This window comes from Suricata suricatta, chromosome 17, assembly GCF_006229205.1.
Source record: "Suricata suricatta isolate VVHF042 chromosome 17, meerkat_22Aug2017_6uvM2_HiC, whole genome shotgun sequence".
In the NCBI taxonomy this organism is placed as follows: Eukaryota; Metazoa; Chordata; class Mammalia; order Carnivora; family Herpestidae; genus Suricata; species Suricata suricatta.
Window position 1 is genome coordinate 53,697,828 of NC_043716.1, and position 27,135 is coordinate 53,724,962.

General features: G+C 51.7%; 1 protein-coding gene across 1 annotated transcript in view; it reads right to left on the bottom strand.

Annotated features, from left to right (window-relative positions):
- RNF157 (ring finger protein 157) overlaps nt 1-27,135 on the bottom strand; it is a 54,739-nt gene that overhangs the window by 9,876 nt on the left and 17,728 nt on the right. Inside the window, exons 3-16 of the mRNA XM_029927086.1 lie at nt 17,951-18,039; nt 12,403-12,549; nt 11,849-11,966; nt 11,300-11,366; nt 10,955-10,998; nt 10,584-10,631; nt 8,825-8,896; nt 7,913-8,072; nt 7,658-7,770; nt 4,678-4,916; nt 3,880-3,988; nt 1,719-1,830; nt 1,179-1,366; nt 885-950 (exon numbers count right to left, since the gene is read on the bottom strand). Coding sequence (XP_029782946.1) covers nt 885-950; nt 1,179-1,366; nt 1,719-1,830; nt 3,880-3,988; nt 4,678-4,916; nt 7,658-7,770; nt 7,913-8,072; nt 8,825-8,896; nt 10,584-10,631; nt 10,955-10,998; nt 11,300-11,366; nt 11,849-11,966; nt 12,403-12,549; nt 17,951-18,039 — 1,572 coding nt within the window. The remainder of the gene's footprint in view (nt 1-884; nt 951-1,178; nt 1,367-1,718; nt 1,831-3,879; nt 3,989-4,677; nt 4,917-7,657; nt 7,771-7,912; nt 8,073-8,824; nt 8,897-10,583; nt 10,632-10,954; nt 10,999-11,299; nt 11,367-11,848; nt 11,967-12,402; nt 12,550-17,950; nt 18,040-27,135) is intronic.

The following is a 27,135-nucleotide window of genomic DNA, read 5'->3' on the forward strand; positions in this document are numbered from 1 at the left end:
ACTGTCTCTTGAAGGCGGAAATAACAGTTGTCAAGTGAAAGGTAAAGAGTAAGATCATGAAACTTGCAGAAATTCCTTTAGGATCCCAAACCCGATCCAGATATTTCCGTGAGAGTATCTGGTTCAAGAGAGGGTTCTGGTGCCCTCATCGTGATCTGGGCGTTTTGTGCACGTCTCGAACGCCTCCGTCAGGGTATTCTCACTGCATTGCAATCCTGTTCACACCACCTGCCAAGGGGCTCCTGGATGAACAGATTTCATAATCTCTACACTCAACGTGAGGCTCCGAACTTACGACCCCGAGATCAAGAGTGGCAAGCTCTCTCTCTTTTTTTTAATGTGTTTTCATTTCTTAGAGAGAGAACAGGAGAGAGGCAAAGAGACAGGGAGACATAGAATCTGAAGCTGGCTCCAGGCTGTCAGCACAGAGCCGGACACGAGGCCCAAACTCATGGACCACCGGATCGTGACCTGAGCTGAAGTTGGACGCTTCACCAACTAAGCCTGCCAGGTGCCCCTGCCCGAGTCTATACGGTCAGGGCCAGGGGGAGGCCAACACCAGGTCCCTGGGCTCTTTATGTCACCCCATGCCAGGAGGTGCCCAAGCCAGTCATTCTGTGTAAACACCAAGTGAACGAAGGACACACACACACTCTCAGGTGGAGGGTCTGGCCCGGAAGAGCTCCCTCCGGCACCCACTCCACGCCTGCGACATGGGGACCGGGACACGGTGCTGTGAGACCGTCCGCTGACCGGAGCGCGTGGCCGCTCTTCCCTCTACACCCCCACCCCCACCCGAACTGAGCCGAGCACGCCCCCTCAGGAGGCCTCTCTCCCAGAACAGCCCCCATCCTGCTGCGCCCCCCACCGTCGGCGTCCGTTACCTCCGCGTCCTGCTCCTCGGCGACGAGGCCAACGAAGTTGCTGTCCGGAGAGGCTGCCGGCGTCACCTGCCACAGGGCAATGGGAATCAGGGCGCAGACAGCCCCCCGCTCGCGCCAGGCAGCAGTCTGGGGGAGGGAGGGTCTGATTCCACCCCCCACCTCGTCGGCCGGACGTCCCTTCCGAGCCTGGTGGGCACTCGGTAGCTGTACCAGGCAGACCCTGGGGTGGGTGGGTGGCCTGGGTGGGTGTGCGGAGCGCCAGCGGCAGGGGCCGTCCCCAGGCTCCTCTCTCACCTCTCCTTCTTCTGAGGGGGCCCTGCTGGCGGTCCGGGGCGACGGGAGCGCCTCTCCGTCCTCCTCAGTGCCGGGGGCGACGTACGAGCCCGACATGGAGGAGACCGTGTCGGTGCTGATCTGGGAGTGGCGGCTCTGGGACGATACCATGGACATGACGGACTGGGCCAGACTGCTGCTGGCAGGGTCTGTGGAGGCCGGAGCACAAGGAGGGAGATGGGAGGTCGGGCTCCGACCACAGCGGCTGCGCCGCACCCTGACCCAACAAGGTTCAGGTTCAAGGTCCTCCAAGCTGCTGCTCTTTTCCGTTCTAGAGCTCAGAAGTCTACCCAGGGAGCCGGGGTCTGCCCGGCTCTGACTTCACGTTACAGGAACCGCTGACGGCAGGGCCCGGAGGGAGAGGAGGGCCCCCCGGCTGTCAGCAGGACCCCCCTCCCCTCTGACTGGGGCCTGGTTCGTTAGGCAGCCTAGGCGCCGACCCGCTGGCCCAAGTCCACCCTCGGGAGCACCGAGCACTGGGCTGGGGGGACGCGCGTGTACCTTCCGGGGAGGAGATGGTGGAGGAGAGAGGCGTCCCTGTGCAAGACGACTGGTCAATGGCTCCCGACGATGACATGGTGAGATTCTCACTTTCTGGAGTCACGCCACATTCCTGGAGGGAGACAGTTAAGTGCAAAGTGCAGGGTGTCAGGGCAGGGGATTGGCTATGGAGGGTGCGGGGGGCACAGGGGTGGGGGGCTGAGGGCCCCTTTGTCAGTGGGCCACGTGCAGAGGAGGGGCAGCTTCCCTTGTCCTCACCGCCCAGCCGCCCTGGCCTGGGCTGCCTGTCTCCCAGGGGAGATGCCAACTTCAGTCAGCATGCCCTGCCTGAGGCACAGCATCTGCTAGGGCCACACAAAGACTGCAGCTCAGGTGACAGGTCACCCGGCAGCTGTGACACGGGGACACTCCAGGTTTCCCCAGGACTACAAACCGCTTTCCTTCTGAAGGAGAACACAAACCCAGCGGAGGTCTCGCTGCCTCCCGGACACTGGCCCCAGCTCAGTCCACCTCCCACCAACAGCACCCTGGCCCCCCACCCACTCCTGACACCCCGGCCATCTGTCACTGGGGCCGCTACCCTCACCCCATCCTGGGCAGATGGGGATTCTACCCCCAGAACCTTTTCTCCAGGAGTTCTGTTCGGTTTTGTTCTGTTTTAAGTGGGCTCCACGCCCAGTGTGGGGCTTGAGCTCATGACCCTGAGATCAGGCAGGAGTCAGTGCTCCATCGACTGAGCCAGGCGGGGGCCCCGAGGAGTTCTGTTTTTATTGTGGTTCAGGGATTCCTTCCGGCCTGGGCCTGGGCCGGCGGAGTCGTCTTGAGGGCCCTGCTGGTCTCGGGGCGGCCCCTCTGCCGCCGTGTCAGGCGGGCCTTCCTACAGCAGAGCCCTCCGGGCCCCGGGCCTGCGCAGGACCGCACCTCCACCCTGTGCCTCCGCGCGCCCTGCCCTGCCTGCGCCACCTCGAATGCGAGTCAGAACATGCCGAGAGTCAGCTCAAATGCCACTTCTCCACTGTGCTTCCCCTGGCTTACAATTGCTCCCGTCTCTGCCACTTCACTGTCCCTGTTGTGGGCCACTTCTTCCCGACAGTTAGAATTCACTCATCACTGGGGCGCCCGGGTGGCTCAGTCAGCTGAGCCTCTGACTCCGGTCCAGGTCATGACCCCGCAGGTCAGAGTGTGAGCCCTGGGTCGGGTTCACTGCTGACAGCGGGGAGCCTGCTCTGGATCCTCTGGCCCCCTCTCCCTGGCCCTGCCGCCACAAAATAAATAAAACACTAAAAAAGATTCGTGCATTTTCTCATTCAGCGAACACACGGCGTGCCGGCACAAACAGTGCTGGCCGCAGCCCTAGGACTTGTGTGCGCATCCTGTCCCCAGCTAGACCCTGAGCTCCCAGGGTCAGGAACCATGTTATCAGGTCTGCCTGTTCCACTCAACCTGGCTCCCCGCAGTACGCAGGGCGGGGGTCACAAAGCTGTTCAATAGAGCCCGTGGGGGGCACGGGTGGCAAGCCCCCCCGCCACCTGTTCCCAGGCCTGCCCGCAAGCCTCTTCCTCAGACTCCTGTGTGTCTCTCTCACCTCCTTCCGCCTCGGTTCACAGACGGCAACCCCCACCTCCGGCCTTGAACTCCCTTGTCTGATGAGCCAATCCACAGCACCGTCCATACACCCCTGCTCTCCCGGCCCCAATATCAAGACCGTCAGTCCTGGTTCTGTAGTTTCCTTACCACCACTGTTCGCAGCAGAGGGAACAGTGCCTGGTAAAGAACACGGGCTCAATATATTGTTTGCTTGTTTTTAAATTTTTTTTTAAATTTATTTATTTTTGAGAGACAGAGCGTGAGCAGAGAGCGAGGAAGACACAGAATCCGAAGCAGGCTCCAGGCTCTGAGCTGTCAGCACAGGGCCCGACGCGGGGCTCAAACCCACAAGCTGTGAGATCATGACCTGAGCCGAGGTCGAATGCTTAACCGACTGAGCCACCCAGGCGCCCCTCACCGTCTTGTTGCAAAGAGGGGTGTAATGAAATCTTAGCTGCTGTCTCAAAGGCTGTCCCAAGGTGCCTGAGGAGCGAATGAAGGCAGATGGACCTGGAGAGGCACGTGGGGTGGAAGAGCCTGCGATCCGTCGGAGAGACGAATGGGGTGAAGTTACCTCTTCCAGATGCTGAGCCGACGGTCTCTGAGAGAGCGGGGTCTCTGACTCGCTGCAAGAACGCTCATCCTCCTCTTCATGCAACACGGAGGAGTTCTCGGAGACAGACCTGCGGCGGCCGGAGGGAGAGGCCTCTGGCTCGAGTCCACGGCAGAGCGGGGCTGGCCTGGCCTCTCACGGGAAGAAGGGGGTGGGGAGGGGCGGGGAGGAAGCCCAGGGCTGAGGGAGGAGGACGAAGGTGGAAAAGAGTCCAGGGGGAGACTGAGCCCTCTTCAGGGGGGTCGGAAAATCCGGGCTTTCCCTCTAGCTCCTTCCATAACGTGTATCTGAACCTGGGAAAAATCACTGACACTTTTAGGGTCTCAACACTTTCATCTCTAAAATACGCTCCTTAACTCGGCCACGGAACGAAGGCTTATGATCCTGACTTGTGCCCGCTTGGGGGCAAATGCTTACGAGCTACGGGTACAGAGCACAAAGCTCCTTCATCCAGTCTTCAGACTGGGCGACGCTCCCCACGGGCGTCAGTGACCCTAGGGATGTCCTCTTCCCCCCAAATCACAGTTGAGTTGCCTGTCTGGATTCTTCTAAGTACCCACAGGGACCCTAAGTATCTTCCTCCCCTACGGAACGGGGTAACCTCCTGCTTGGGTGTTCACCCCAGGTCTTGAGAGGAACAAAAAAGCTCTGGGAACAGCCCAGAAGGTCTACACTGCCCTGGGGACCCAGGGCGTAAGCCAGTCCTGAGTGACAGTCTCTATATCGTCAGGACCCCCTGGGACAACACCGTCCACTCACTTGGAGAGACTCTTTTTGAGCTTGACTCCTTGGCCGCCACAGTCAGACAGGCGGTCTAGCGGGGACAGCGTCCTGACAGGGGGCAGGTGGCCATCGCTGCCATACGAGGGGAGCATGCCTGAGAGGTGGCTGTCTCCAAGCACATGGAGGGCAGGAGCCGCCGGGGATGGGGTGAGGGGCCCATTGAGGGCTTCCAGAAGAGACACCACTTCATAACCGGGCGGAATGTTCTCTGAGGACTAGGGGAAGCAGAGACAGGTTGAAAAATTAATTAAGCACTCTTTGTTTTATGGCACGATCATGTTTCTCCACGCTGAAAAAAAATGTTTTCTTTTACAGCTGGTCTGGCAAGAAAAGCTGCTGCCAAGGAGGCCAAAGAAAGATAAAATGTCAGGGAAGCGCACATTCCTAGATTTCGCTTACAGAGGAATTTCTACTCAGCCATATTCACTTTTCTGATTATAACGGGAATACAGGTTCATTACCAGGAGACCATGACCGGAGCCGAGATGGGGAGTCGGACACTTAACTGGCCACCCAGGCGCCCTTATCAGTAAATAACAATTTTATATCCTGCTTATTTCAGCAAACCTAAGGATTTTCCTTCATACGTGCCCCCTTTCCACACATTCCGTGTTTGCTACCTGTTCTCCTCTGCTAGGGATTTAGCTGCGTCCGCCATCTCCTACCGTGAGCCACACTGTGAGGGCCAGCCTTGTCTACAGGTCTTTTATTGTTTTTGAAGATTTAATTGGTTTTATATAGCAATTTTGGATCAGGCAACATCTCATCTAGCAAGGAGAGAGATGTTCCCACAAATCTTTTTTTTCTCCACGTTGTTTCCTGGGAATTAAATTCTTAGATCTTAGATGACCGGATATAGATGTTTTTAAGGCGCTTGAGGCGCAGGGCTCTTCCGTTTTGTTTCTTCCGTGAGCCTTCCAGTCACACTCCTGTGGGCAGTGCAGAAAACCTATTTTAACTGCTTCTCTGACAGCGTGGAGTATCTTTCAGAAGTTTTCGAATCTGGGGGCGCCGGGGTGGCTTCGTCGGTTAAGTGGCTGGCTCTTGGGTTTCAGCTCAGGTCATGGTCTCAAGATTGGTGGGTTCGAGCCCCGTGTGCCGACAGCGTGGAGCCTGCTTGGGATTCCCTCTCTCCCTCTCTCTGCCCCTTCCCCGCTCATGCTCTCTCTCTCTCAAAATAAATACACAAAACTTAAAAAAAAAAAGCTTTTGAATCCTAAAGGTGAAAAATGGTATCTCATTTTATTTTTTAAAATTATTTTTTGGGAGGGAGAGAAAGAGAGTGGTGAAGGGGCAGAGAAAGAAGGGGACAGAGGATTGGAAGTGGGCTCTTGCTGACCGAAGCAAGCCCGATGTGGGGCTTGAACTCACAAACTGCTGAGATCATGACGTGAGCCTACGTTGGATGCTCAACAGATTTGAGCCACCCAGGTGTCTCATTTTATTTTTTAAATTATTATTTTTTAATGTTTATTCAGTTTTTTGAGAGAAAGACAGACAGTACAAGTGGAGGAAGGGCAGAGGGCAAAGGAGACAGAATCCGAAGCAGGCTCCAGGCTCTGGGCTGTCAGCACAGAACCCAATGCAGGGCTTGAACCCGTGAACCGCGAGATCATGACCTGAGCCGAAGTTGGACTCTGAACTGACTGAGCCACCCAGCTCCCCCCCAACCCACACCTCATTTTACTTTGCATATTGTGGATCTGTAACGTGGTTGACTTAAAAAAAAAAAAAAAAGATTATTAACCAGCTAAGCATCCTCTTCTGAGAATTTAAAAAATTATCCTTTGGGGCACCTGGGTGGCCCGGTCAGTTGGGCATCTGACTACGGCTCAGGTCATGATCTCACAGTTCATGAGTTTGAGCCCCACATCCGGCTCTGTGCCGACAGCCCGAAGCCTGGAGCCTGCTTCGGATTCTGTGTCTCCCTCTCTCTCTGCCCCTCCCCCACTTGGTCTCTCTCCACCTCTCAAAAATCAATAAACGTTAAAAAAATTTTTTTAATTGTCCTTTGTCCATTTATCTACTGTTTTATCGTATGAGCCATGACAGAGATTTAGTCCTTCCTCTGACATAAATGTGGTGAACGCATTTTTTTTCTCTAAATGATTTGTTGTTTGCCTGTTTTAATTTTAAACTTTGACACATCTGAACTATAAATTTTTTATATGGTAAAATCTACACTTTTTTTTGGTAGTGTTCCTTTGCTTTTAAGCTTAGAGGGTCCTCTCCCAGGCCAGGTCCAAGAAAGATTCACATATAATTTATTCTCAGTCTTCAAGGTCTGGTTTGCTTGGCTTGGCTTTAAGAGTTAACCAGTTACTCCCTTGGGAATTCTATTTGTTAATCTGGGAGGGAGTAAAGTGCAAAGCTGGTTTCTCCTCCCTAAATCGCTGACTAATTACCCTACTTCCATGGGCTGAGTAACGGCTCGCTTCTGGTGGCTCGTGAACCTGGAGCCGGGTCTGCCGCGGCCACACGGGTCGAGGCTGCATTCTCGCCTCTTACACTGTGAAACCAACCGAAAGGTCTCATCCGCTCGGCCAAAGCCATGAAATGGGATAAAGAAAAAGTTACCTTCAGAGAGGACTCGGATAAAGACAGTAAATTGTATTCAAATCCAAAACAACCATCCCCTTGTTCCTGCCTAGGGGGGGAAGTTCCAGAGCTGGACTCACTGGGAGCAGGCCGTGCAGACAGCTCTGGGCAGATATTAACCGGACGCCGAGTTCCCAGGGAGGAAAAGGGGGATTTAATGATCAGTAATCAGTTTTCCGTGGTAGTACTGGTCGGTCTGAACACAGGTGGCCTCGGCCAGCTTACTGAACCCTGCAGCGTGCCAAGGATTAATTCCTTGTTGCAAAGTCAGGTAAAGAAGGGTGGAAGGTGAAAAAAGGCAGCAAGGAAGCCCAGAACGCCTGCCTCACAAACGGTCCCGGTGGGCAGCCCGACTTACTGAGTGCTCTTCCGAGTCAGATGTCTGGGAGGAGATGATGGGGTTGAAGCTGGTTGGGGACAAGGGGCCCAATTTTTTCCTCATGGCGCGGATCTGAAGCAGTGCCCGGAAGGCTGGAAGGCGGAGACGGGCCATCAGGAGTCAGGGATACCCAAGAGCCCGGCGGAAGCCAGGACGCCCCCGCCACCCCCACCCCAGCGGCGCTCAGTTCGCAGACCCCGCCGTCGGGGCTCCGCCCGCAGGTCTGGGGCTTACGCAGTCGGCAGATGGGGCAGTTGTTGGCCTGGTAGCGCAGGGTGTCGGCGCACGTGTTGCACAGGCAGAGGTGGCGGCAGGGCAGAATCAAGGTGTCCCGGACGTCCGAGAGACACACCACACACTCAGCACTGTTGTCGCTGACCTCGTCCTCAGTCACCTGTCCCAGGAGACAGACATTCAGCCAGCGGCACAAAGACCTTCATGTCCTACATTTTCTTTACAAGCAGCTTGCCCGAAAACCGAGGCGAGCGGTAAGAGCAAAGCCTTAGCTTTACTTGGGACTGGGGGAAAAATGTTTACTTTTGAGAGAAAGAAAGGCAGGGGGACAGAGAATCTCAAGCAGGCCCCGCACGGTCAGCACAGAGCCTGATGCGGGCTCAATCCCAGGAAGCGTGGGGTCATGGCTGGAGCCAAAATCAAGAGCCGGACGCTCACCGGACTGAGCCCCGCCCCCCCCCCCCCCCCCCCCCCCCCCCCCCCCCCCCCCCCCCCCCGGCGCCCCTACTTTGACTTGACTTGACCGTTCAGCAAGGGCGCCCACGTGCTGGTCAGTTTCACTTCTGGGAACCATTTATCTCAAGCTCGTCCTACGGGGCTCAGATCTGTCCTCTCTGACAGCTCTGGGGGGGCCCTGGGAGACCACACCCGGAAGGGCGGGGGCAGTGGAAGAACGCCGGCAGGTAACTGAGTGGGCAGGGCCCCAGGAACAGCTGATCCCAACCTGCCTGTGCTTTTCATTTCAGAAGTGATGAGAGCATAAGCATCTGAGATAAGGAACCAGAGAACACCCCCCAGGACCACACGGATTCCGGAGCTGGGCTTGCTACACCCTGAGATCCTAGCTTTACCAGAGCATTTCCCACTCCGCCCCCAGGGAAAAGTACACTCAACATTTTGGATGGAACTTGCCTTAGACTCTTGTGTGTTGTACTTGTTTTCAATTCCATAGATCTCCTGAAGGAGGTAGCTGACCCCATCTACCTGAAGAGCAAACAGAGAAGTTCAAGGGCAGGCTGACTCGACAGAGATAAGTGGGAACTTGTCCCTCAACCTCCTCTGGTAACCAAGGACTCCTGATGCCCAATGGAAAAAAGCCAAATAAGGGACTAGACAAGTTAGGGATGCTTTTATTTACTTACGTTTTCTCTCGGACAGGGAAAAGAAAATCCAGTGTTGGATTCACCCACCATTATGCCCGACGGGGCACATAAAAGTTCACAAATAGGACACTTCTCTGTGTCCTGGAGCTCACTGTTCTAGACAGTTAGGAAGGGACAGACTAGCAAATGGAAGGATATGCATCAAAATACAAGCATTGGCTATGTAAGCAGTGATAAGTGTAGACATTGTAAAAACGAAGGCATGGAAAAGAGAGAGAGAAGAAGGAAGGAAGGAAGGAAGGAAAGAAGGAAGGAAGGAAGGAAGGAAAGAAGGAAGGAAGGAAGGAAGGAAGGAAGGAAGGAAGGAAGGGGAAATGGGCAAGGAAAAGCGGGGAAAGGAAACCTTCAGAAGCAGAGGGGGGAGAGTAAGACGTTGAAGGGGATGCGATGGAGCCCGTCACCTGCACGAGCCACCCCGTCGCCCACAGAGCCAAGGACCCCTCTTGGCCCTGTTCCTTAAACCCCAAGTTCAATGCCCACTCCCGCTAGCCTGGGCCATGTTAGAGGCAAAGCGGGCCCTTCTCTTGTTTCTTTACACAAGCCCGCTCCTCCCTCTGCCTCACCTCTGTGCCACTGATCCCCCGCTCAGACCTAGCCTGTCACCGATTTTACAGCTCACTCTCCAGTTTGACAGAGTCACTGCTAATGCCAAGCTGGGTGCCCTGAGGAATGAGGCCTCCCCAGGAGACAACTCACCAAAGCCCGGCCTTCCCAGGCAGTACCCTGGGCTCAGGATCTGTTTCCTGCTCTGCCTCTTAAAACTTGTTCCGACCTACTGATTATAATGGAAAAGATACTGTCAACAGATTCATACTAAGGTGTTACCGACTATGATTGACCTCATTAAGAGGGAAGAGCGCCTCACCCCAAAGAATGAATAACCCAGAATTTCGGACATCTGTCACGCATCTGCAGGGGGCCGGCCAGTGCCACTGGCACCACTCCCCAGGGCTCCCCTGCGAGAGTGGAAAAAAAGGAAAGCGCCAGCACACAGCAGGGTTAGGACTTGGAGCAGACATATGCGTAGCTCACTGGTCGTTCTGGAAGACGGCAGATGGCCAGGCAACTCGGAATTTTAGAAAAACAGTTGGTGGGGGGAATTAAGCCAAGGGCCCTAACTGGCTCTGAATTGGACCCCGACCCTTTATCCTTTAGCTCGGAATGTTTCTTGCCCTGGCATTTTCAGTGAAAAGAGTTCTCCCTAAACCTAATGTCAAGAGACAAAATCTTGTTCTTTCCTTTCTCGAGTCCTTTGCTCAGATAATGGCTGCCTCCACGCCAACAAGTCTGGACCAAGAGACACCAGAAGTCAGTATTCTTTTCAGACCACCCAAGGAGCTTCTAACACACAAAAGCACTCCTTTTTTTTTTTTTTAGCTTTTCTTGAATTAAAAAAAGGGGGGGAGTGGAAGAGAAAAAAAAGGTGCTTAAGCAAAAGAGAAAAAGAAAGCGAGAGCTGAAAAGAGGGAAGGCTGGGGGCCAACGCTCGCCGGCCCTCAAATACCTACCACTTGCTTCTGTTTGAGGGGCTTGACGCAGAACGAGCCGTCGGTGTGCTGGAACGAGAGAGGGCGGTCAGGGCGCGGGGGCGGGGCCGGGAGGGCACCCGGCCTCAATGACACGTGTGTGCAATGACACACTCCTCCCGCCGCGGGGCCTCACGAGCATCTGGCCTGACCCTTCCGTTTCAGAAGAGGAAACTGAGGCCTCGAGAGCCGCAGGTGGCACCGCCCGCCGGCAGCAGGGCTGGATGGAGGCCGCGGTGTGGTGCCCCTTCCCCTCCGCGTGGCCTCTGGAGCCGGCCCGGCAGATAGGCCGCTGGCGGCCCCGCACGAAACACAGTTCAGCAGAATGAAGTGAGGCCTGTGAAGTTACTCACCTTTTCAAAAGTGCCCAGCAGTACATGGCAATGGCCAAAATACTCTGAAAAAGACAGAGGCACGTGGATGAAGAAGAAAGCCACACGGCACGCCTCCGGCGCCCATCACCTACCTCCCTCGACGCCCTGACACCCGGCAGACCAGACGCTCTGGGCCGTCAGGAGAAGGGGCCCGTTCCCTAACCCAGGGCCGTTCTCGGGAGGGCAAGGGGACAGAGGAACTGTCTGCCTGACCCCACAGAGGGGGCGTGCTGTTCCCGAGGCCACGGCGGCGACCCGGGCTGTGAGCCACCAAAGGGCAGCGAGTTCAGCCAACACCAAAGGGCGACAGAAAGCGCCCATTACCGTCTCCTTCATCCACCACCGCGTGGACCACTAAAGGGTACACCTCCCGGTCCAGGTCAAAGCCAAGCTGAAGGGAAAGAAAAGGGGGAGGGGAAAGAAAAGGGCTTGGCATGTTTACAAGGCGCAGTAATCCTTCAGCAAGGGAGGCCTCGTCCAGAAGCACGAGCTTCCCCTCTGCTCTCGTTCAACAACCTCGTGAACCTAAGTCTGTTTCACTGGAGGCCACTGTTGCTTCCTGAAGGCGCGTGGCTGTCAAGCCCTCTCATTGGCAATCTGCTCCTTGAACTTGGCTTTCTCAAAATACCTGAGGGGAACACGCTACTTTGGAACAGACAAACTATCGACGTGAGGCGTGTTGTAAGGGCATGAAGAGGATCCAGGGCTGAAGGAGAACGTGGCCTCCCAGCATCTGGGCAGTCTGGGCGCTGCGGGCCAGAGTCCCGACCAGGCCCTCGGCCGGCCTGGCCCTCCGTGAGGGACCTGCTCCCCCCACACCCCCCCCCCCCGCTCCGCTGTCCAGCTGTTTGTCGCCGCCCCGCGGCAGCGCACCTCCTCCTCTGCCCACTCCGAGGGGTCCACGGTGTGGGACGGCAGGCAGAACTGCTGGCAGATGCCCCGCTTGTAGTGCACCGTCTCCGACTGCAGGCTGTTGTCCTTGGGCGTGTAGCTGTCAGAGGGGGACACAAAGCAAAAGTCAGTATCTAGCCCGGACGGATCTGACCGGTTCCTCCGTCCCACGCCGGGTCCAGTATCAACACGCTCTATGTATAGAGAAGAGAAGGAAAGACAAGATTTCCCCTCTCAGGTTTCCTTCGCTCTCGCCTGGGGATGCCGTTAAGCTTATGAATTCAACCCACACATCCACAGAGAGGGAGCGTAATAGATTTTTTGGAGCCTCGTGATGAAATAAAAGGTTCTGCTGCTGCACAGGATGGGCCAATTCGAGGGGAAAAGGTAAAGAGCTGGGGCTCTCTAGAAGAAAACCTTACTTCTGGAGCCAGAGCTCACCTGGTAGGTAGGAGGTCTCCTCCACAGGCGAGCGCGAAGGCGCGGCCCCTCGCCCGTCTGGGGGGGGACGGGGCTCACGGGTCTCTTGTTCTTACCTGGCAATCCCGTTCTGGAACTCCTCCGTGGCCTGATAGTAGATGGTGATGGCCACCCGGGCGTCGGTGTCAAAGGTGAACTCCACGTTGTAGTGGGCTCTGGCCCTGCCCGTCCCTTCTCCGGGGGTCTTCACCTCCTCGGCACACCTGGAAAACCACAAAGAGCCGGCGTTCGGGGGCTAGCGAGTCAATGGTTTTAAATTTATCTTCTTGTCGCATTTTACACTTCGTACGTCGTGGTCAGAAACGGAGGCCCGCATCTTCATTCCGAGCGACGGCCGGACGCCCCATGACCACCGCTGTGGGTGTTTAGGGGGCTTCTGAGGATTTGCGGGGTGAGCACCAACACCTGTGGCTTGCCAGGCCTCTTTTTTTTTTTTTTTTTTTTTTACTACAATCACGGTTACGAATCATCTAGTTTCGTTTCCGCAGGGCCTGGTGCTATAATAGCAGGCCCCACCCTCCCCCTGCTCCGGCCCCTGAGACAATCTTTCAGCTGGTCATTTTGGCATTGACCTGTTTTCTAGACAACATGCTTGGATTATTCTTTATTTTTAAATGTTTTTATTTTTATTTTTGAGAGAGGGAGAAACAGAGTACAAAACAGGGGAGGGCAGAGAGAGACACACAGACACATAGAATCCTAAGCAGACTCCAGACTTAGAGCGGTCAGCACAGAGCCTGACGAGGGGCTCGAACCCACAAATGGTGAGATGATGACCTGAGCCGAAGTCAGATGCTTAACCAACTGAGCCAGCCAGGTGCCCCACTTGGAATATTCTGGACTTTTCAGGTCCAGGTGACATCCACTGAGTTCGCACTATGGGAACCAGGATTTCTTTCTTTCCTCGTGCTAACCCGTATGTAACACCCTCCCCACCCCACCCCTGCCGTGCTCAATCTTGACTCTGCTCGTTCAGTAGTACATCCGTGTCTGTATTACTGTGATTATAGACATGGACATGGTTCCCAGCTTAGCCACAGAGTCATCTTTGAGTATTTTTACGTTGTCTTGGAGTTTGTGCTCATTTCTTTGTCAGTTGCTCGGTTTTCTGGGTACTTTATCACTAATTCAAACGCTAGCCCTCTGCCGGCCGGCTGTCTAAATCTCTCCGTGTCCAGAAGTGCTGCGTGTTCTATGCATTTCCTGCAGCCGCCTGGAACCACCCTCCCCCATGCCCCGGGGAAGCCCCTCCACCGCTTTCCCGCGTCTCCCTCTTCTTCCGCACGGCACAGTTGGCCGGGGCAGGGCGCCTCCTCCGCTGGCCTCCCGAGAGCATGTGTTGGAGGGACTGAGGTTTTGAGAGGTTTCAGTCTATGGTCACACTGCACGGGACGTTTGGCTGAGGGGCGCCTGGGCGGCGCAGTCCACGAAGCGTCTGACTCTTGATCTCAGCTCAGGTCATGATCTCACCGTTTGTGAGTTTGAGCTCCGCTTTGGGCTCTGTACTGATGGTGTGGCGCCCGCTTGGGATTCTGTCTCTCCTTCTCTCTGCCCCTTCCCTGCTTGTGTGCTCGCGCTCTCTCTCTCTCTCAAAACAAATAAATAAACGTAAACGTTAAAAACAAAGAAAAATTTGGTTGAGTAAGGAGTTCTAGGTCATAAACATTTCTAAAAAGCATTTGAAAACATGCTTCCGGATTCTAGTGTTGCTCTCAAGAAGCCATTCCAACTGCTGGTCCTTCATTCCTTGGATGTGGAATCTCTGCCTTATCAGCCATTGAGCTGAGCATGCCAGCGGTCCTTTTAAAAAAGTATTATTTTTATTTTTTTAATGTTTACTTATTTTTGAGAGAGAGAGAGAGAGAGAGACAGAGCATGAGCAAGGGAAGGGCAGAGAGAGGGAGACACAGAATCTGAAGCAGGCTCCAGGCTCTGAGCTGTCAGCCCAGAGCCTGACGCGGGGCTTGAACTCATGAACCACAAGATCATGACCTGAGCCAACCAACTGAGCTGCCCAGGTGCCCCTCTTCTATTTTTCTGTATCTCAACGGTTTTGCCCCACTTTCTAGAAAATTTCAACTTTTCTTCCTCCATTCTATTGACTTCTTCAATTACTGTTCCTATGTTTCTGAGTCTTTTCCATTTCCTAAATGGCCTGTGTCATTGTGTCCATGAAATAAGACAGCACTTACTGTCTCTGAGGCTACAAATGAGCTTTTTTCTCTTCCTGCATAATTTTTATTTCCAGTGAGTTATATTTTTTCATGTTAGTTTGTTTGGTCACTGTCTTTTGTCTTTAAGTAGGCACCAATGCTGGGTGTGGATCCCAACTCTGGGCTTGGACTCAGGACTCTGAGATCAAGACCTGAGCTGAGATCAAGAGTCAGACACTTAACCAACTGAGCCCCCCAGGCGCCCCTTGCCACTGTCTTTCATATTATAGGCATCCCTTACCATCTAAGAATCTTTGGTGGTCTGCTCATATATAAGAAATTAAACCCCCACTGGAACTCTGAATGCACGGTGGGGCTTGGGGACCCTGGGCTTCCCCAGGGACGGATCTGGGTCTTTGGAGGAATCTCCATGACCAGTCTCTTTGGTCTTCCCAATCGGGAGGGTCCTGCTCCTTAGAGACAGTGCTCTTCTCTTTGGATGAGGGCCTGGCAGCCAGCATTCCGGGGGCAGAGAGTGTGGGTGGAGGTCTCGCTGGGGGGTTTAGCATCCAGTGTACCGGAATCCCCTTAACCCCCATTTTTAGTACTGAGTCCAACCTTCGCTGTACTGGACCCCCAAGTCCACAGAGCCTCTGTTTTATCTTTTTCACGGGGGATCGTCTGCTAGCCTTCTGCCAGGCTGCGTGGCATGAAGGAGAGGGCCTGACCGCCTCTTGAGCAAGCTTTCCACCAACGGTCTTCATTTAGCCTCAACATCCAGAGGTCCTGGTACTGCCAGTTCCTGAGCCTTTGGGCGGGGGGTGGTGTCACAATTTAACTGGGTGATTCTCAGCTTTTCCTTCTCCTCTCGTGGGATCCTTATGTCCCAGGCCTGCTGAGTTAACTCCTAGCATCTGTCCCAGCCTCTGGACCGAGAGGTTTAGCTTTTGCAGTTCCTCCTTTCCCATCCCCCCTGCCCCCCAGTTCTTGTGGATTTATGCTTTTTTTTTTAAATTTTTTTCTAATGTTTTATTTATTTTTGATACAGAGAGAGACAGAGCATGAGGGGAGGAGGGGCAGAGAGAGAAGGAGACACAGAACCGGAAGCAGGCTCCAGGCTCTGAGCTAGCTGTCAGCACAGAGCCTGACGCGGGGCTCGAACCCACGAACGTGAGATCTGACCTGAGCCGAAGTCGGAGGCCTAACCGACTGAGCCACCCAGGCGCCCCGGATTTATGCTTTTTATTTAAAAAATTTTTTTAACATTTATTTACTTTTGGGAGATGGAGAGAAACAGAGAGCAAGCAGGAGAGGGGTAGAGGGTGAAGGGGACACAGAATGTGAAGCCGGCTCCAGGCTCTGAGCTAGCTGTCAGCACAGAGCCCGTGAGGGGCTCGATCCCACAGACTGTGAGATCATGACCTGAGCCAAAACAAGAGTTGGAACTTAACTGACTGAGCCACCCAGGTGCCCCTCGATTTATGCTTTTGAAAAATACTCTTATTAGTGGGTTCTGACAGGAAGCAAAAGGAGATGTTCAAACCTTCATCTTCACCTGGAAACCTGCAAATCAGAATTTACCCTATCTATCCATTCCCATAAACTCAGAAAAACAGACCAAAACACCCTTCACCTTAACATTGATTGAATGGCGGGTATTTTTCTTCCTGTTACCTTGTTGAATTCCGACAACCGCCATGGAAGGTAAAGGGTTGGGTCTCTCTCCACGGACAGGAAGGGACTTACAGGGTGAGACAATGGGGAGATGGTGGCCGGCAGCCACAGGCGCCCGAGGCCTCACGGGCCTCCATCCATTCTGCTGCCGTGTAAAGTGCCCTACGCAAAGGGCACCGGCCTGGATGCCTCGTCCCCAGAGTTGACTCCGGGGCTGGGGACATCGTTGGGGAAGCAGGGACAAATGAAATACTGTACACAAATCAGGAGAGACACACAGAAAGTAAATTAGTGGTGGCTTAGGCCTGGACGCGGGGTTTCAGGGGAAATGCGCAGTCACCACTAGTGAGTTCAGGGTCTCTACTGGGGGTGATGAAAATGTGCTAAAACGGTGATGACCGCACGACTCTGAATATCCTAAAACCCACGCAACCGCACACTTTAAATGGGCGGATTGTACAGTATATGAGTTACCTCTTCAACACAATGGTCAGAGGGCGCCTGCGTGGCTCAGTCAGTTAAGCGTCTGACTTTGGCTCGGGTCATGATCTCAGGGGGTTTGTGAGTTCGAGCCCCGCGTCAGGCTCTGTGCTGACAGCTCGGAAGCCTGAAGCCTGCTTTGGACTCTGTGTCTCCCTCTCTCTCTGCCGTCTCCTACTCACTCTCTCTCTCTCAAAACAACAACAAGGATCTAAACTTCCTACTGCTAACAGGACTGAGCTATACAGGCATAAAATGGGCTCTTGAGTCATTTTCCTTGTCTGTTCAGAAAAATCTGAGACCTGTGATTTGCCCTAGCCAAAGCTGTCTCTCCAGGGGACCAGTAAGCATAAGATTAGCACGCTATCTGGAGGGAAGCATCAGTGTAAAAATTACACTATCCTAGGGACTGCGCAGAGAAGGCAAATGTTGATCATATCTGATATTGATGATGATGATGAGCCAACAAGATAAGGGCATGAGGAGTCCCTCAGAGGAAGGACACATGAGATGAAGACTAAATTAAAAAGTAAATATAAGCAATAAAATAAGGATTTTAGATTCCAACTTCAAATAACCCATTTTTCCGTAACCTTGCTGAGGTAGCTGCAAAATTCACCTTTTCCCTCAATAATTTTTTTTTACGTTTATTTATTTATTTTGTGAGAGAGGGGGTGCCTGAGTGGGTCTCAGTCGGTTGAGCATCTGACTTCGGCTCAGGTCATGATCTCACAGTTTGAGTTCGAGCCCTGTGTCAGGCTCTGTGCTGGTAGCTCGGAAGCCTGGAGCTGCTTCGGATTCTGTGTTTCTCTCTCTCGGCCCCTCCCCCGCTTGTGCTCTGTCTCTTCCTCTCTCTCAAAAATAAATAAGCATTTAAAAAAAAAAGAGAGAGATGGAGCACGAGTTGGGTAAGGGAAGAGAGGGAGGGAGAGAGAATTCGACGCAGGCTCCTTGCCGTCAGGGGCTCGAACTCACGAACCAGGAGATCATGACCTGAGCCGAGATCGAGAGTCCGACAGAGGCACCCAGGTGCTCCCGTAATTTTTTTTTTAATCATAAAACAAGGATCATAAAGACTGCTCCTGGGAAAGGGAAGGTCTTTCACAAACACAGACTATCATGTAAAGTTCTGAACAATCTCGACGCGGGAAGATCTAATCTATGCTGCAGGATCACACCCTTGAGGCCAGAGAAAGGAGATTTTGGGTCTGGCAGAAAGGCCGTGGCCAGTCTCCTGGGGGGCAGGGCTACCCTGCACCTAGAACTGGGCCTGAGCCCCGGCCCCAGGGCTACTTACTTTACGAGTCTTAGGGTGTCCTTTCGGATGTTGATCAGGCTTCTCAGGCTCTTCACGGGCTCTTGGGGAGGTGGGGCGGCGTAAGGAAACTGTCGGAAACAAAGTGAGAAGGCAGCAGTTTACAGACAACGGTCACTGTCCCTGGCTGGAACAAAGCTTCCAGTGGTCAGATAACAGCTTTGGGGGGGTGGGCTGGGAAGGCGCCTCTCTCCTGACTGAGGACACCATGTTAAGTGAACTTGCTCAAGGTCACAGCTAGTAGAACGGGGATTCGATTTGGCATCAAAAGGGCTAGGTTTCGCTGCTTTTTCCATTATAGGCAGCTTATCTGAATAAATGTGGACAACTAATAAAAACTCCCACCGAAGTTGCAAATTCCAAAGGACACACTGTGGCCGAGTTAATCACAAAAGGCTTTTCCATCTGACCTGAGGTGACAGGGAGCCAGACCTGCAAGGTTTTTCCTTCGGTGAAGCCACATGGTGTCTCCGGGATTTAGGGACCATAAATAAGAGAGAAGCCCCATCCTGTGTACAGAGCTGAGGCTGCAAACAAATTTCCCTGCAGCGGGTTATATAAAGCAGAGTTCTTTCAAATGTGAGCCAAGCGCTATTTTGGGGTCCTCAGAGGTCTGTGCTTTCACTCTTTGGAGTTCTGTGTGATGATAAGGAGGTAAGAAAGAGAAAATAGTAGGAAATGTAAGCGGGACGTGCTTTGAGACAATTGAGAATGATTGTTCTAGTGTTACCTGGACAATCTACGTCTCTTACATATAATTCACAGGAAACCTACTTGGGTCTGCAGCTTGGTCAAACTGGGGCATTCCCAACTCTAAGAGTCTGCCTCCTAGCCTAGGATCAGAAAATAGGACGCCCACGCTATACGCTAATTGTGCCTTCACAGATTTTTGCTGAATGTGGCTCTATTTCTTAGAAACGTAATTTAACTCATGGTACGTGTGATCTTATGTATTCAGTATGTCTGCTGATATCTTCCTTGTATGAAATGTGACCCTTAAGAAAATATATTCAATCTACATCAAGTGTCTTCACATCACCAACTTTGTGGGTACTATATACCAACATTTTACTTTTTCACTGATACATTAAACATATGTTCTTTTAAAATATAGGGCTGTTGGTTTTCCTAATGACAAAGCAATACAGGTTCAGGCAGAAAATCTGAAAAACACGAAAAACTACAAAAGCAGCCATAACTTTGCCACTCGGGGGCAATGCCAGGGTTAACACTGCAGAACGTGTCTCTCCCGACAGGCACCCGTCCCCTCCCTCATCCATCTGTCCATCTCTCTACTTACCCATCCGTCTCTGTACCCAAATCTTCGCACTGTTTCAAACCATGCCCACTACTTTTATTCTGTTTCATTTAGAAAGATGTGGTAAACACTTTTAAAGTCTGCAATCGATCTGACAACATGACTACACACATTGGAGACAGACCAATTTATTTGACCAGTTCCATCTTATTCAATCCCTTCCATTCATTTTACGTTTTCTTCTTCTTTTGTGAGTTTGTTTGTTGTTTGGTTTTGCCGATACAAATGTTGTGGCGAGTGCCTTGTCCCTACATTTCTGCAGGCTTGCTTGATTACGTCCTTAGGACAAATTCCTAGAAGGGGAATTACTGGATCAAAGAGTAAGCATATTTTTAAGACTTAAAAAAAATAGTTTGCCGAATTGTTCTCCAGAAAACGGATTCCAATTTTGCTCTCCCACTGGCAGCATAGGAGGGGGCTTTTCTACAGGAAAGTTGCAATTCTAGTGCAGATCCTATCTGTGGTCTGTTTCCCCTCCCCCTACTTCCCTGGGCTGTCACACTCAAGGAATTTAAAACAATTTTAAAATAAGCTTAAGCAAAAAGTAATTAGGCAAGAAAATCCGACACAAATGCTAGTCTATTCTAAAGCCAAAATAAATGACTTTGGGATTAAAATTTTTTTCTGGAGTAGCAAAGTTAATCATATTCCCTTGCTCAGGTACTCGGGGGTTATCCGTAACTCCTGAGTTTAAGAAGAAAAGAAAAAAGGCGAGTCTTCCTTCATTCTTCACCCCTTTCCCTCTCCAGCCCCCAAAACAGAAAAACAAAGGGAAAGTGGAAATAGAACACTAGTGCTCTTGGTCCTCGGCTCATAATAATCCCCAAGCCTCAATTCCGGTCAGCAAGGTACTGACCCCAAAGGTTTGGTCCCTGAGTCCCCACGTCATTCTTTGTCCGCTAGTCTTTACCTAAACCCCGGCTTCGTTAAGAAAAGTGAAACCGAATTCCAGAAACTGCACTTAGGCGTCCTGCCTCAGGCTGCTAAGTTACTGTACTGCTCGGGGATGACGTCGGAGACGCAGGAAGGCGTCACTCGCCCGTCCTGAGCTTGCGACACGCCGCCGTCGGGGGCTCGGCGGTCTCCCTCCACCTGCGGGCCGGGCGGCCTGTTTCGCACCAGCCGCAAAAGGCCGCTTGTTCCCACTGACTGGTCTCATCGTGCCAGGGACTTGCGTCCCAGAGACAAGCCTCCGTTCGGTCTTCCTCGTCACCACGCACTCCCGAACTCAGTGGATGGTTCCTGGGTGCCGACCGTGTGGCAGGATCATGCTGGGTTCTTTGGATATGTATTTTTTTTTTCATTTCACTTTATTTAATTGTGGTAAAATATGCATAACATGAAAATTTTCACCTTCATCATTTTAAGTACACAGTTTGGTGACCTTAAGTACCTTCACATGCTGCGTTTCCAGCACCGCCAGCCATCTCCAGTTTAAATACATTCTTATCCTAAAGGCTCAAAACTGGGAGACAAGTCTGCCGTGCACACCAGATTGTAAGGTCCGGGGGGGGACTCAAAAACTATGCGGGTTGACTGGATAAATGAAGAAGGTCAGTATTAACAACCTCACTTTGCAGATAAAGAAACTGAGATTCAAAAGACTGTAACACTATTGAAGGTCCAGGACTAAGCGCAGAATCAGGATTTGAACCCAGAACCAACAGTTCTGGTTCTTTCTCTTGTAGCTGCCTCAGCTACTGCAGGGCAAGTCTACGGGTTGTTCTGACCCCGGAAGGGTTCTAGGAACCTCAGTGGAGTGTAGACACTTGATGGGTAACACTCGCTGCAAAAGGTACCATATCCTGTTCAGGCTCCGGAAGCCACCGTCGAAACTCTGGGTCACATCCTTACGCTCAGCCATCAGTACAGACAAAAGCATACCTGCTGCCATACTCCTTTTAAATTCTTTTTTTCTTTTTTTAAAGATTTTGTTTAATGTTTTATTTATTTTTGGTACAGAGAGAGACAGAGCATGAGAGGGGGAGGGGCAGAGAGAGGAGACATGGAACCGGAAGCAGACTCCAGGCTCTGAGCCAGCTGTCAGCACAGAGCCCGACACGGGGCTCGAACCCACAAACGTGAGATCTGACCTGAGCCAAAGCCAGAGGCTTAACTGACTGAGCCACCCAGGCGCCCCTGTTTATTTATTTTTGACAGAGAGAGACAGCATGAACAGAGGACGGTGGAGAGAGAGGGAGACACAGAATCCGAAGCAGCTCCAGGCTCTGAGCTGTCAGCACAGAGCCTGACATGGGGCTCGAACTCACAGATAGAGATCATGACCTGAGCCAAAGCCGGACAGTGAACTGACTGAGCCCCCCAGGTGCCCCACTCCTTTGAAACTCTAACAGGGGTGTCTGAGATCTTCCCCAAGAAAAGCTTTCTTGGAGCACCGCATGACCAACTCCCTTGGTTTGTAAGATCCAACAGCACCTGCAGAAGACACAGATGCACATTCAGGGTCTGAGGCCACAGCAGGGCGGTCACTGGTCATCCCCTGCCCGTGGTGCTCAAGTGCATGGCGCTGACATATTTCTAGAACACAGTGGGTTCCTCTAAACTATTTTCAAAGAACAAAGGTGTGTACCGACCCATTCCACACTCTCACTTCATCCTGAGTCCCGGGCCAGGCCTGGGGTTCAATGAGGGACCAGGCACACCTCTCCTAGTTCTACCTGTAAGGGGCCCAGCGCGGTGGCAGCCTGTACCGGGCCGCTGCGCGCACTGGCCTATACTGAAATAAGCCCGAATCTCAGAATAACTGAAATCCCAAACGCCTCAAGGCCAGGGTAGGCGTATAGTACAGGCTCAGCCAAATGAACGCTTTCAGTGAGCCCCAGGGGACTGCCACGCCGGGTTCCGTGTGAACCCTGAGCAAGTTCCACTTTGGCCTTTCATCCTGGTGTCCATCAGTTTCTTTTCCATTAGCCTCACACTGGCCAAGTGCCACCTAGTGACCAAACATGGAACTGCCCGTTTAGACTGAACAGAAGCATGCACTGCAGGGTGTGTGTGCGTGTGTGTGTGTACACACAAGGTCTACACACACATATACGTAGGCATATGTATCAGCCATGTATCCTAGGTTTTTATTTTTTTTAATTAAAAAAATTTTTTTAATGTTTTATTTATTCTTGATACAGAGAGAGACAGAGCATGAGAGGGGGGAGGGACAGAGAGAGAAGGAGACACAGAACTGGAAGCAGGCTCCAGGCTCTGAGCTGTCAGCACAGCTAATGCACAGAGCCCGACGCGGGGCTCGAACCCACGAACGCGAGATCTGACCTGAGCCGAAGTCGGAGGCACAACCGAGTAAGCCACCCGGGCGCCCCCTAGGTTTTTAAACCATTCTAATTTCAAGTATTTTGCTAAGCCACCCCAACGGATACACACATTTTGTTGTAGAAAATACGGTCACAAGGCGTATGAGGTAATAGGATCCCTTATTTTAGTTGTAAATTATGAGGCAGTTCCCAGGAGTCCATAGAAAGGACTCCCGCCATCTATAAAAATAAATAATTAACTTCAATAAAACATTTTTAGGTACATAATTTGCTAACATTTGCTCCTAGATTTAGGACTGATACAGCCTCCCAGACTTGGCCACGGGGGCTCGTCGAGTGGGCTCCTGGGTCCTCTGACACGGCCCCCATCATTTTTCAAGCGTTTCCTTACCTTACAGCACTGCAGGGTAGTCCAGGGTAATTTCACGTTTTTCTCTGCTCCCTGGCATTGCTCGTGTCTCCAGGGAGCCCTGGGGCTCTTTTCAGAGAAGTCTAGCTCACACCGTGACTAACTCACTGATCGCTCGCTGAGGAACACTTGGTCTGCTTCTAGCCTCACTATCACAAACAGCGATGCGTGAACATTCCTTGAAAATCATCTTAATAGAAAAAAGAAAAAATAGGTGGCTGAAAAAGGTGGGGTAGAGAAGCAAAATTAAAATGCACGAATGCAGGGCGCCTGGGTGGCTCAGTCGGTTGAGCGTCTGACTTCGGCTCAGGTCATGATCTCACGGTTTGTGGGTTCGAGCCCCGCATCGGGCTCTGTGCTGACAGCTCAGAGCCTGGAGCCTGCTTCTGGTTCTGTATCTCCCTCTCTTTCTGCCCCTCCCCTGCTCGCACTGTCTCTCTCTCTCAAAAATAAATAAAACATTAGAAAAAACATTTTTTCTCAATGCATGAATGCAGGACGCCTGGGTGGCTCAGTCGGTTGAGCGTCTGACTTCAGCTCAGGTCATGATCTCGCGGTTCGTGGGTTCGAGCCCCGTGTCGGGCTTTGTGCTGACAGCTCAGAGCCTGGAGCCTGTCTTCAGATTCTGTGTGTCTCTCTCTCTGACCCTTCCCTGCTCATGCTGTCTCTTTCTCTCTCTAAAATAAATAAAAACTGTAAAAAAAAACTTTTTTTAAATAAAAAATAAAAATAAAAATAAAATAAAATGCACGAATGCAGTTTTTGCTTAAGAAAAGCAAAGGGCCCCACCCCATGCCAAAAACCTGCATCCAAAGAGAGAGGATATTATTTTAGCCAATGTATTATTAAAATAGAAAAGCGCCCATTCAGTACATTAGCAGTCATGTAATATTTGTGCCGAAGAATCAAGTAAGAGTTACTATGGAAACCGACACCTGGGGTCAGCCAAATACCTCATTTACAGCCCTTTCTTTTATAGATTTTTGGGTTTTTTATATTTAAATTTCAGTTCCTTTTTATTGGATGTCTGCTGGTGTTCTCAGCTTTCTCTATTACCTCGCTTCTCAGATGTGTAGTGTGTGTCCGAGACTCGGCAGCGGGTGTTTTTAGAACCGTGATGCTTTAGGACGTTTTCTTAGATCGGTGTCAGGGAAGAACGGTATCGTGAATTTGCCTATTTCAGCAGTTGCAGCGCCCGGGGCGCACTGCGCTGGGCCCGCCAGGGACCAGACCGTCAAATGAGCTATATTTAGAGCAGGAAAAACCCCTTTTCACGAATTTCCCATCCAACCCTCGTGGGGAGGCCACCACCGGTGTAGAAAGACTGGCGATCACGAAGCTGATGACACCCAAGACACGCTCTTCACTTACATCAAAAATGTGACGGACACGTCGAGAGGGCGGCACGAGGCGACCGTCACACAAAGATGCTCTGTGTTCCGATTCGTTACCAGAGGAATCGGTCCAAGAAGGCAGTCTATTTACACCGTCTGTTAACTCTTTTGCAAGGTCCCCTGGCAGGAAGCACACAGGACCAATGTCATGGCTATGTGACATCACATCTAATGTTGACCTTTCCCAAAATATTTAAACCCTGGCATGAGTATGCCCAATTAACCAACTGTCTCCCGTCACCCGAGCCGGTGGTGAGGAAAACACGGAAAATCCACTGCAGAGGAAAGCACCCACCATGAAATCACACGGCTCTAGGTCAGTGACCCCTGCTATGCCCTGTGCTGGTGACCAGTTACTCGACTTTCCGTTCCCCAACAACAGAAAGCCCCCACCAAGACACAGGCCCCTCCCGGGCAGGATCAGGATAAAGCACCGCTTTATCCACCACCCGATTCTACTGTGCTCCTAAAATGAGAGTACCTTCCTGAACATGAGCTGTCTTTAGCCATGAAGACACAAAGCCTGACACCAGCTGATTTTAAAGGGGGTTAGACGAAAGAAGAAGTGCTTTTACTGAAGCAGACACAGTCATCTTTTCCCTCCAGCAAGTTGGTAAATAATGACTAATGGTCAGAGAAACCTCTTTCAGACAAGCGCTCCGCTCAAGACGCCTGACTTCCGGATTTCATCCGGTCAGAAGACTCCTAGCCCAGCTCGCAAACAAGAATCCACTTTCAAGCAAGATTTCGAGATGCCTGACACTGTACGTGAAGAAGGTGTCCAAAGAGACAAGCGGCAGCATCAGCGGAAACAGGTATTTTGATACACAACATGCATTTCTCCCCCAGTGAAGTGTATGACAGTTCTAATGCCACCAAGTGTTAGTTTCCTAGTCATTTTTAAAATGTTTGTTTATTTATTTTTAGAAGGAGTGTGCTCACACGGATAAGGGGCAGAGAGAGAGGGAGAGAGAATCCCACACAGGCTCCTCACTAGTCAGAACAGAGCCTGACACGGGGCCTGAACTCCCGAACTGTGAGATCATGACCTGAGCCGAAGTCAGATGTTTAATGGACGGAGCCAGTCAGGCTCCCCGTTTCCAGTCATTTTTAACTAGGCATTTTCGGAAGGCCTATTCCTAAGAAGGGCAAGAGGAACAAAGTCTTCTTCATTCCATATTTCAAAAATCAGAAAACTGGGGTGCCTGGGTGGCTCAGTCAGTTAAGTGTCTGACTCTGGTTCACTTCATGATCTCACATTTCTTGAGTTCAAGCCCTGCACAGGGCTCTCTGCTGTCAGTGTGGCGCCTGCTTCCGATCCTCTGTCTCCCTCTCTCTCTGCCCCTCCCCTGTGCCCTCTCTCTCAAAAACAAATAAACATTAAAAAAGAAAAAAAGCAAAACAAAAAACTGTAAACTGGGCTGTTGTCTTTCTGTGCTCTGACTGATATAAACTGACCCTAAAACTATATAAATAAGGTCCAAGGTTAATCACAAGAGTATATATAACAGATAACTGATCAAGGCCACCTTAAGCAGGCCTGTTTGGTGCACTGGATTTTAAAGTAAAACTGCTAGGGGCGAAGTCGGTTAAGCCTCCGACTTCGGCTCAGGTCAGATCTCACGTTCGTGGGTCCGAGCCCTGCGTCAGGCTCTGTGCTCACTGGGCAGAGCCTGCTGCAGACCCTCTGTCTCCTTTCTGGCCCTCTCCCTCTCTCTCTCAAAAATAATCATTAAAAAAAATTTTAAGAAAAGAAAATAGAATAACAGTATGAAAGACAGAAATAGGTAAGTTTATAAGCCCCTTGGTTACAGGAGTCTCAGCCCCGGCGCAGCCTGGAGGCTTTGGGTAGGCTGCCGGTTTAGAGACCCAGTTCTAGGAAGAGCGCCGTAGCTCTGAATCAGTGACCCTAGGGAGACTGTCTTTTCTTTAGCTAACCACGAGATGTGGGACCCCCTATAATTAGAACAAAATACCTTGCAATAAAGTCCGTAGCTTACGTCCGATAGTTTTAATTTGTAAGATATTAACATTACGATCTGTAGTCTGCAGCGAATTTAACAAGGCGCCATCGGCTCCCCGTCGCCCTGCGAACCTTCCAAACGTTTTGCGAGTTCTGATTATGCTTCAGTCACTCCTCAGTAGCGGTGAATACCCAAGGTCATATAACCCATTGGAACCACTTTATTTGGCTCATATGAAAGTCTAAGCTCATTTAAGTACTGTATATAGTGAAATTTAGCAGCTAGAACTGTAACTATTACGTCCTAGACGGTGAATCCCAGAGACGAAATGCACGTCTTACAGTAAACCATGTGCAGAGTCCAGCCTGGGTGTCGAGTTTTATCACTGGCCTCCCCCTCTTCGTGTGATCCGTCCCCAACCTTTCCTCGGCCTCCTACCTGAGATCTCCACACCTCTCTCTGTCACCTGTCACCTCTCAGCCCTGTTCTTGTAAATCCCCACTTCTTCAGCCGCAACCGTTAACGTCTCCAATTTTCCTTTTCTCGGCCACCGTGTCTCTACGGCTCTTCCTCTTTTTACTGATTTCCTGCATGCTGTTAAGACCCTGAGCTTCTGATCGTATTGCAGGGCTTGTCAGAGGTGATCCCAGCTCACCAAGAATAAATAGGTGTCCGAGCATTAACCATAAGCTTCCTGAGACTAAAGACAGCCACGTTCCAAGTCGAACCACGGTGCAAAGCACAGACGGTGCAATGGATAGTAATTCCTCGATCGCAGCTTCTAACATCGTTAAT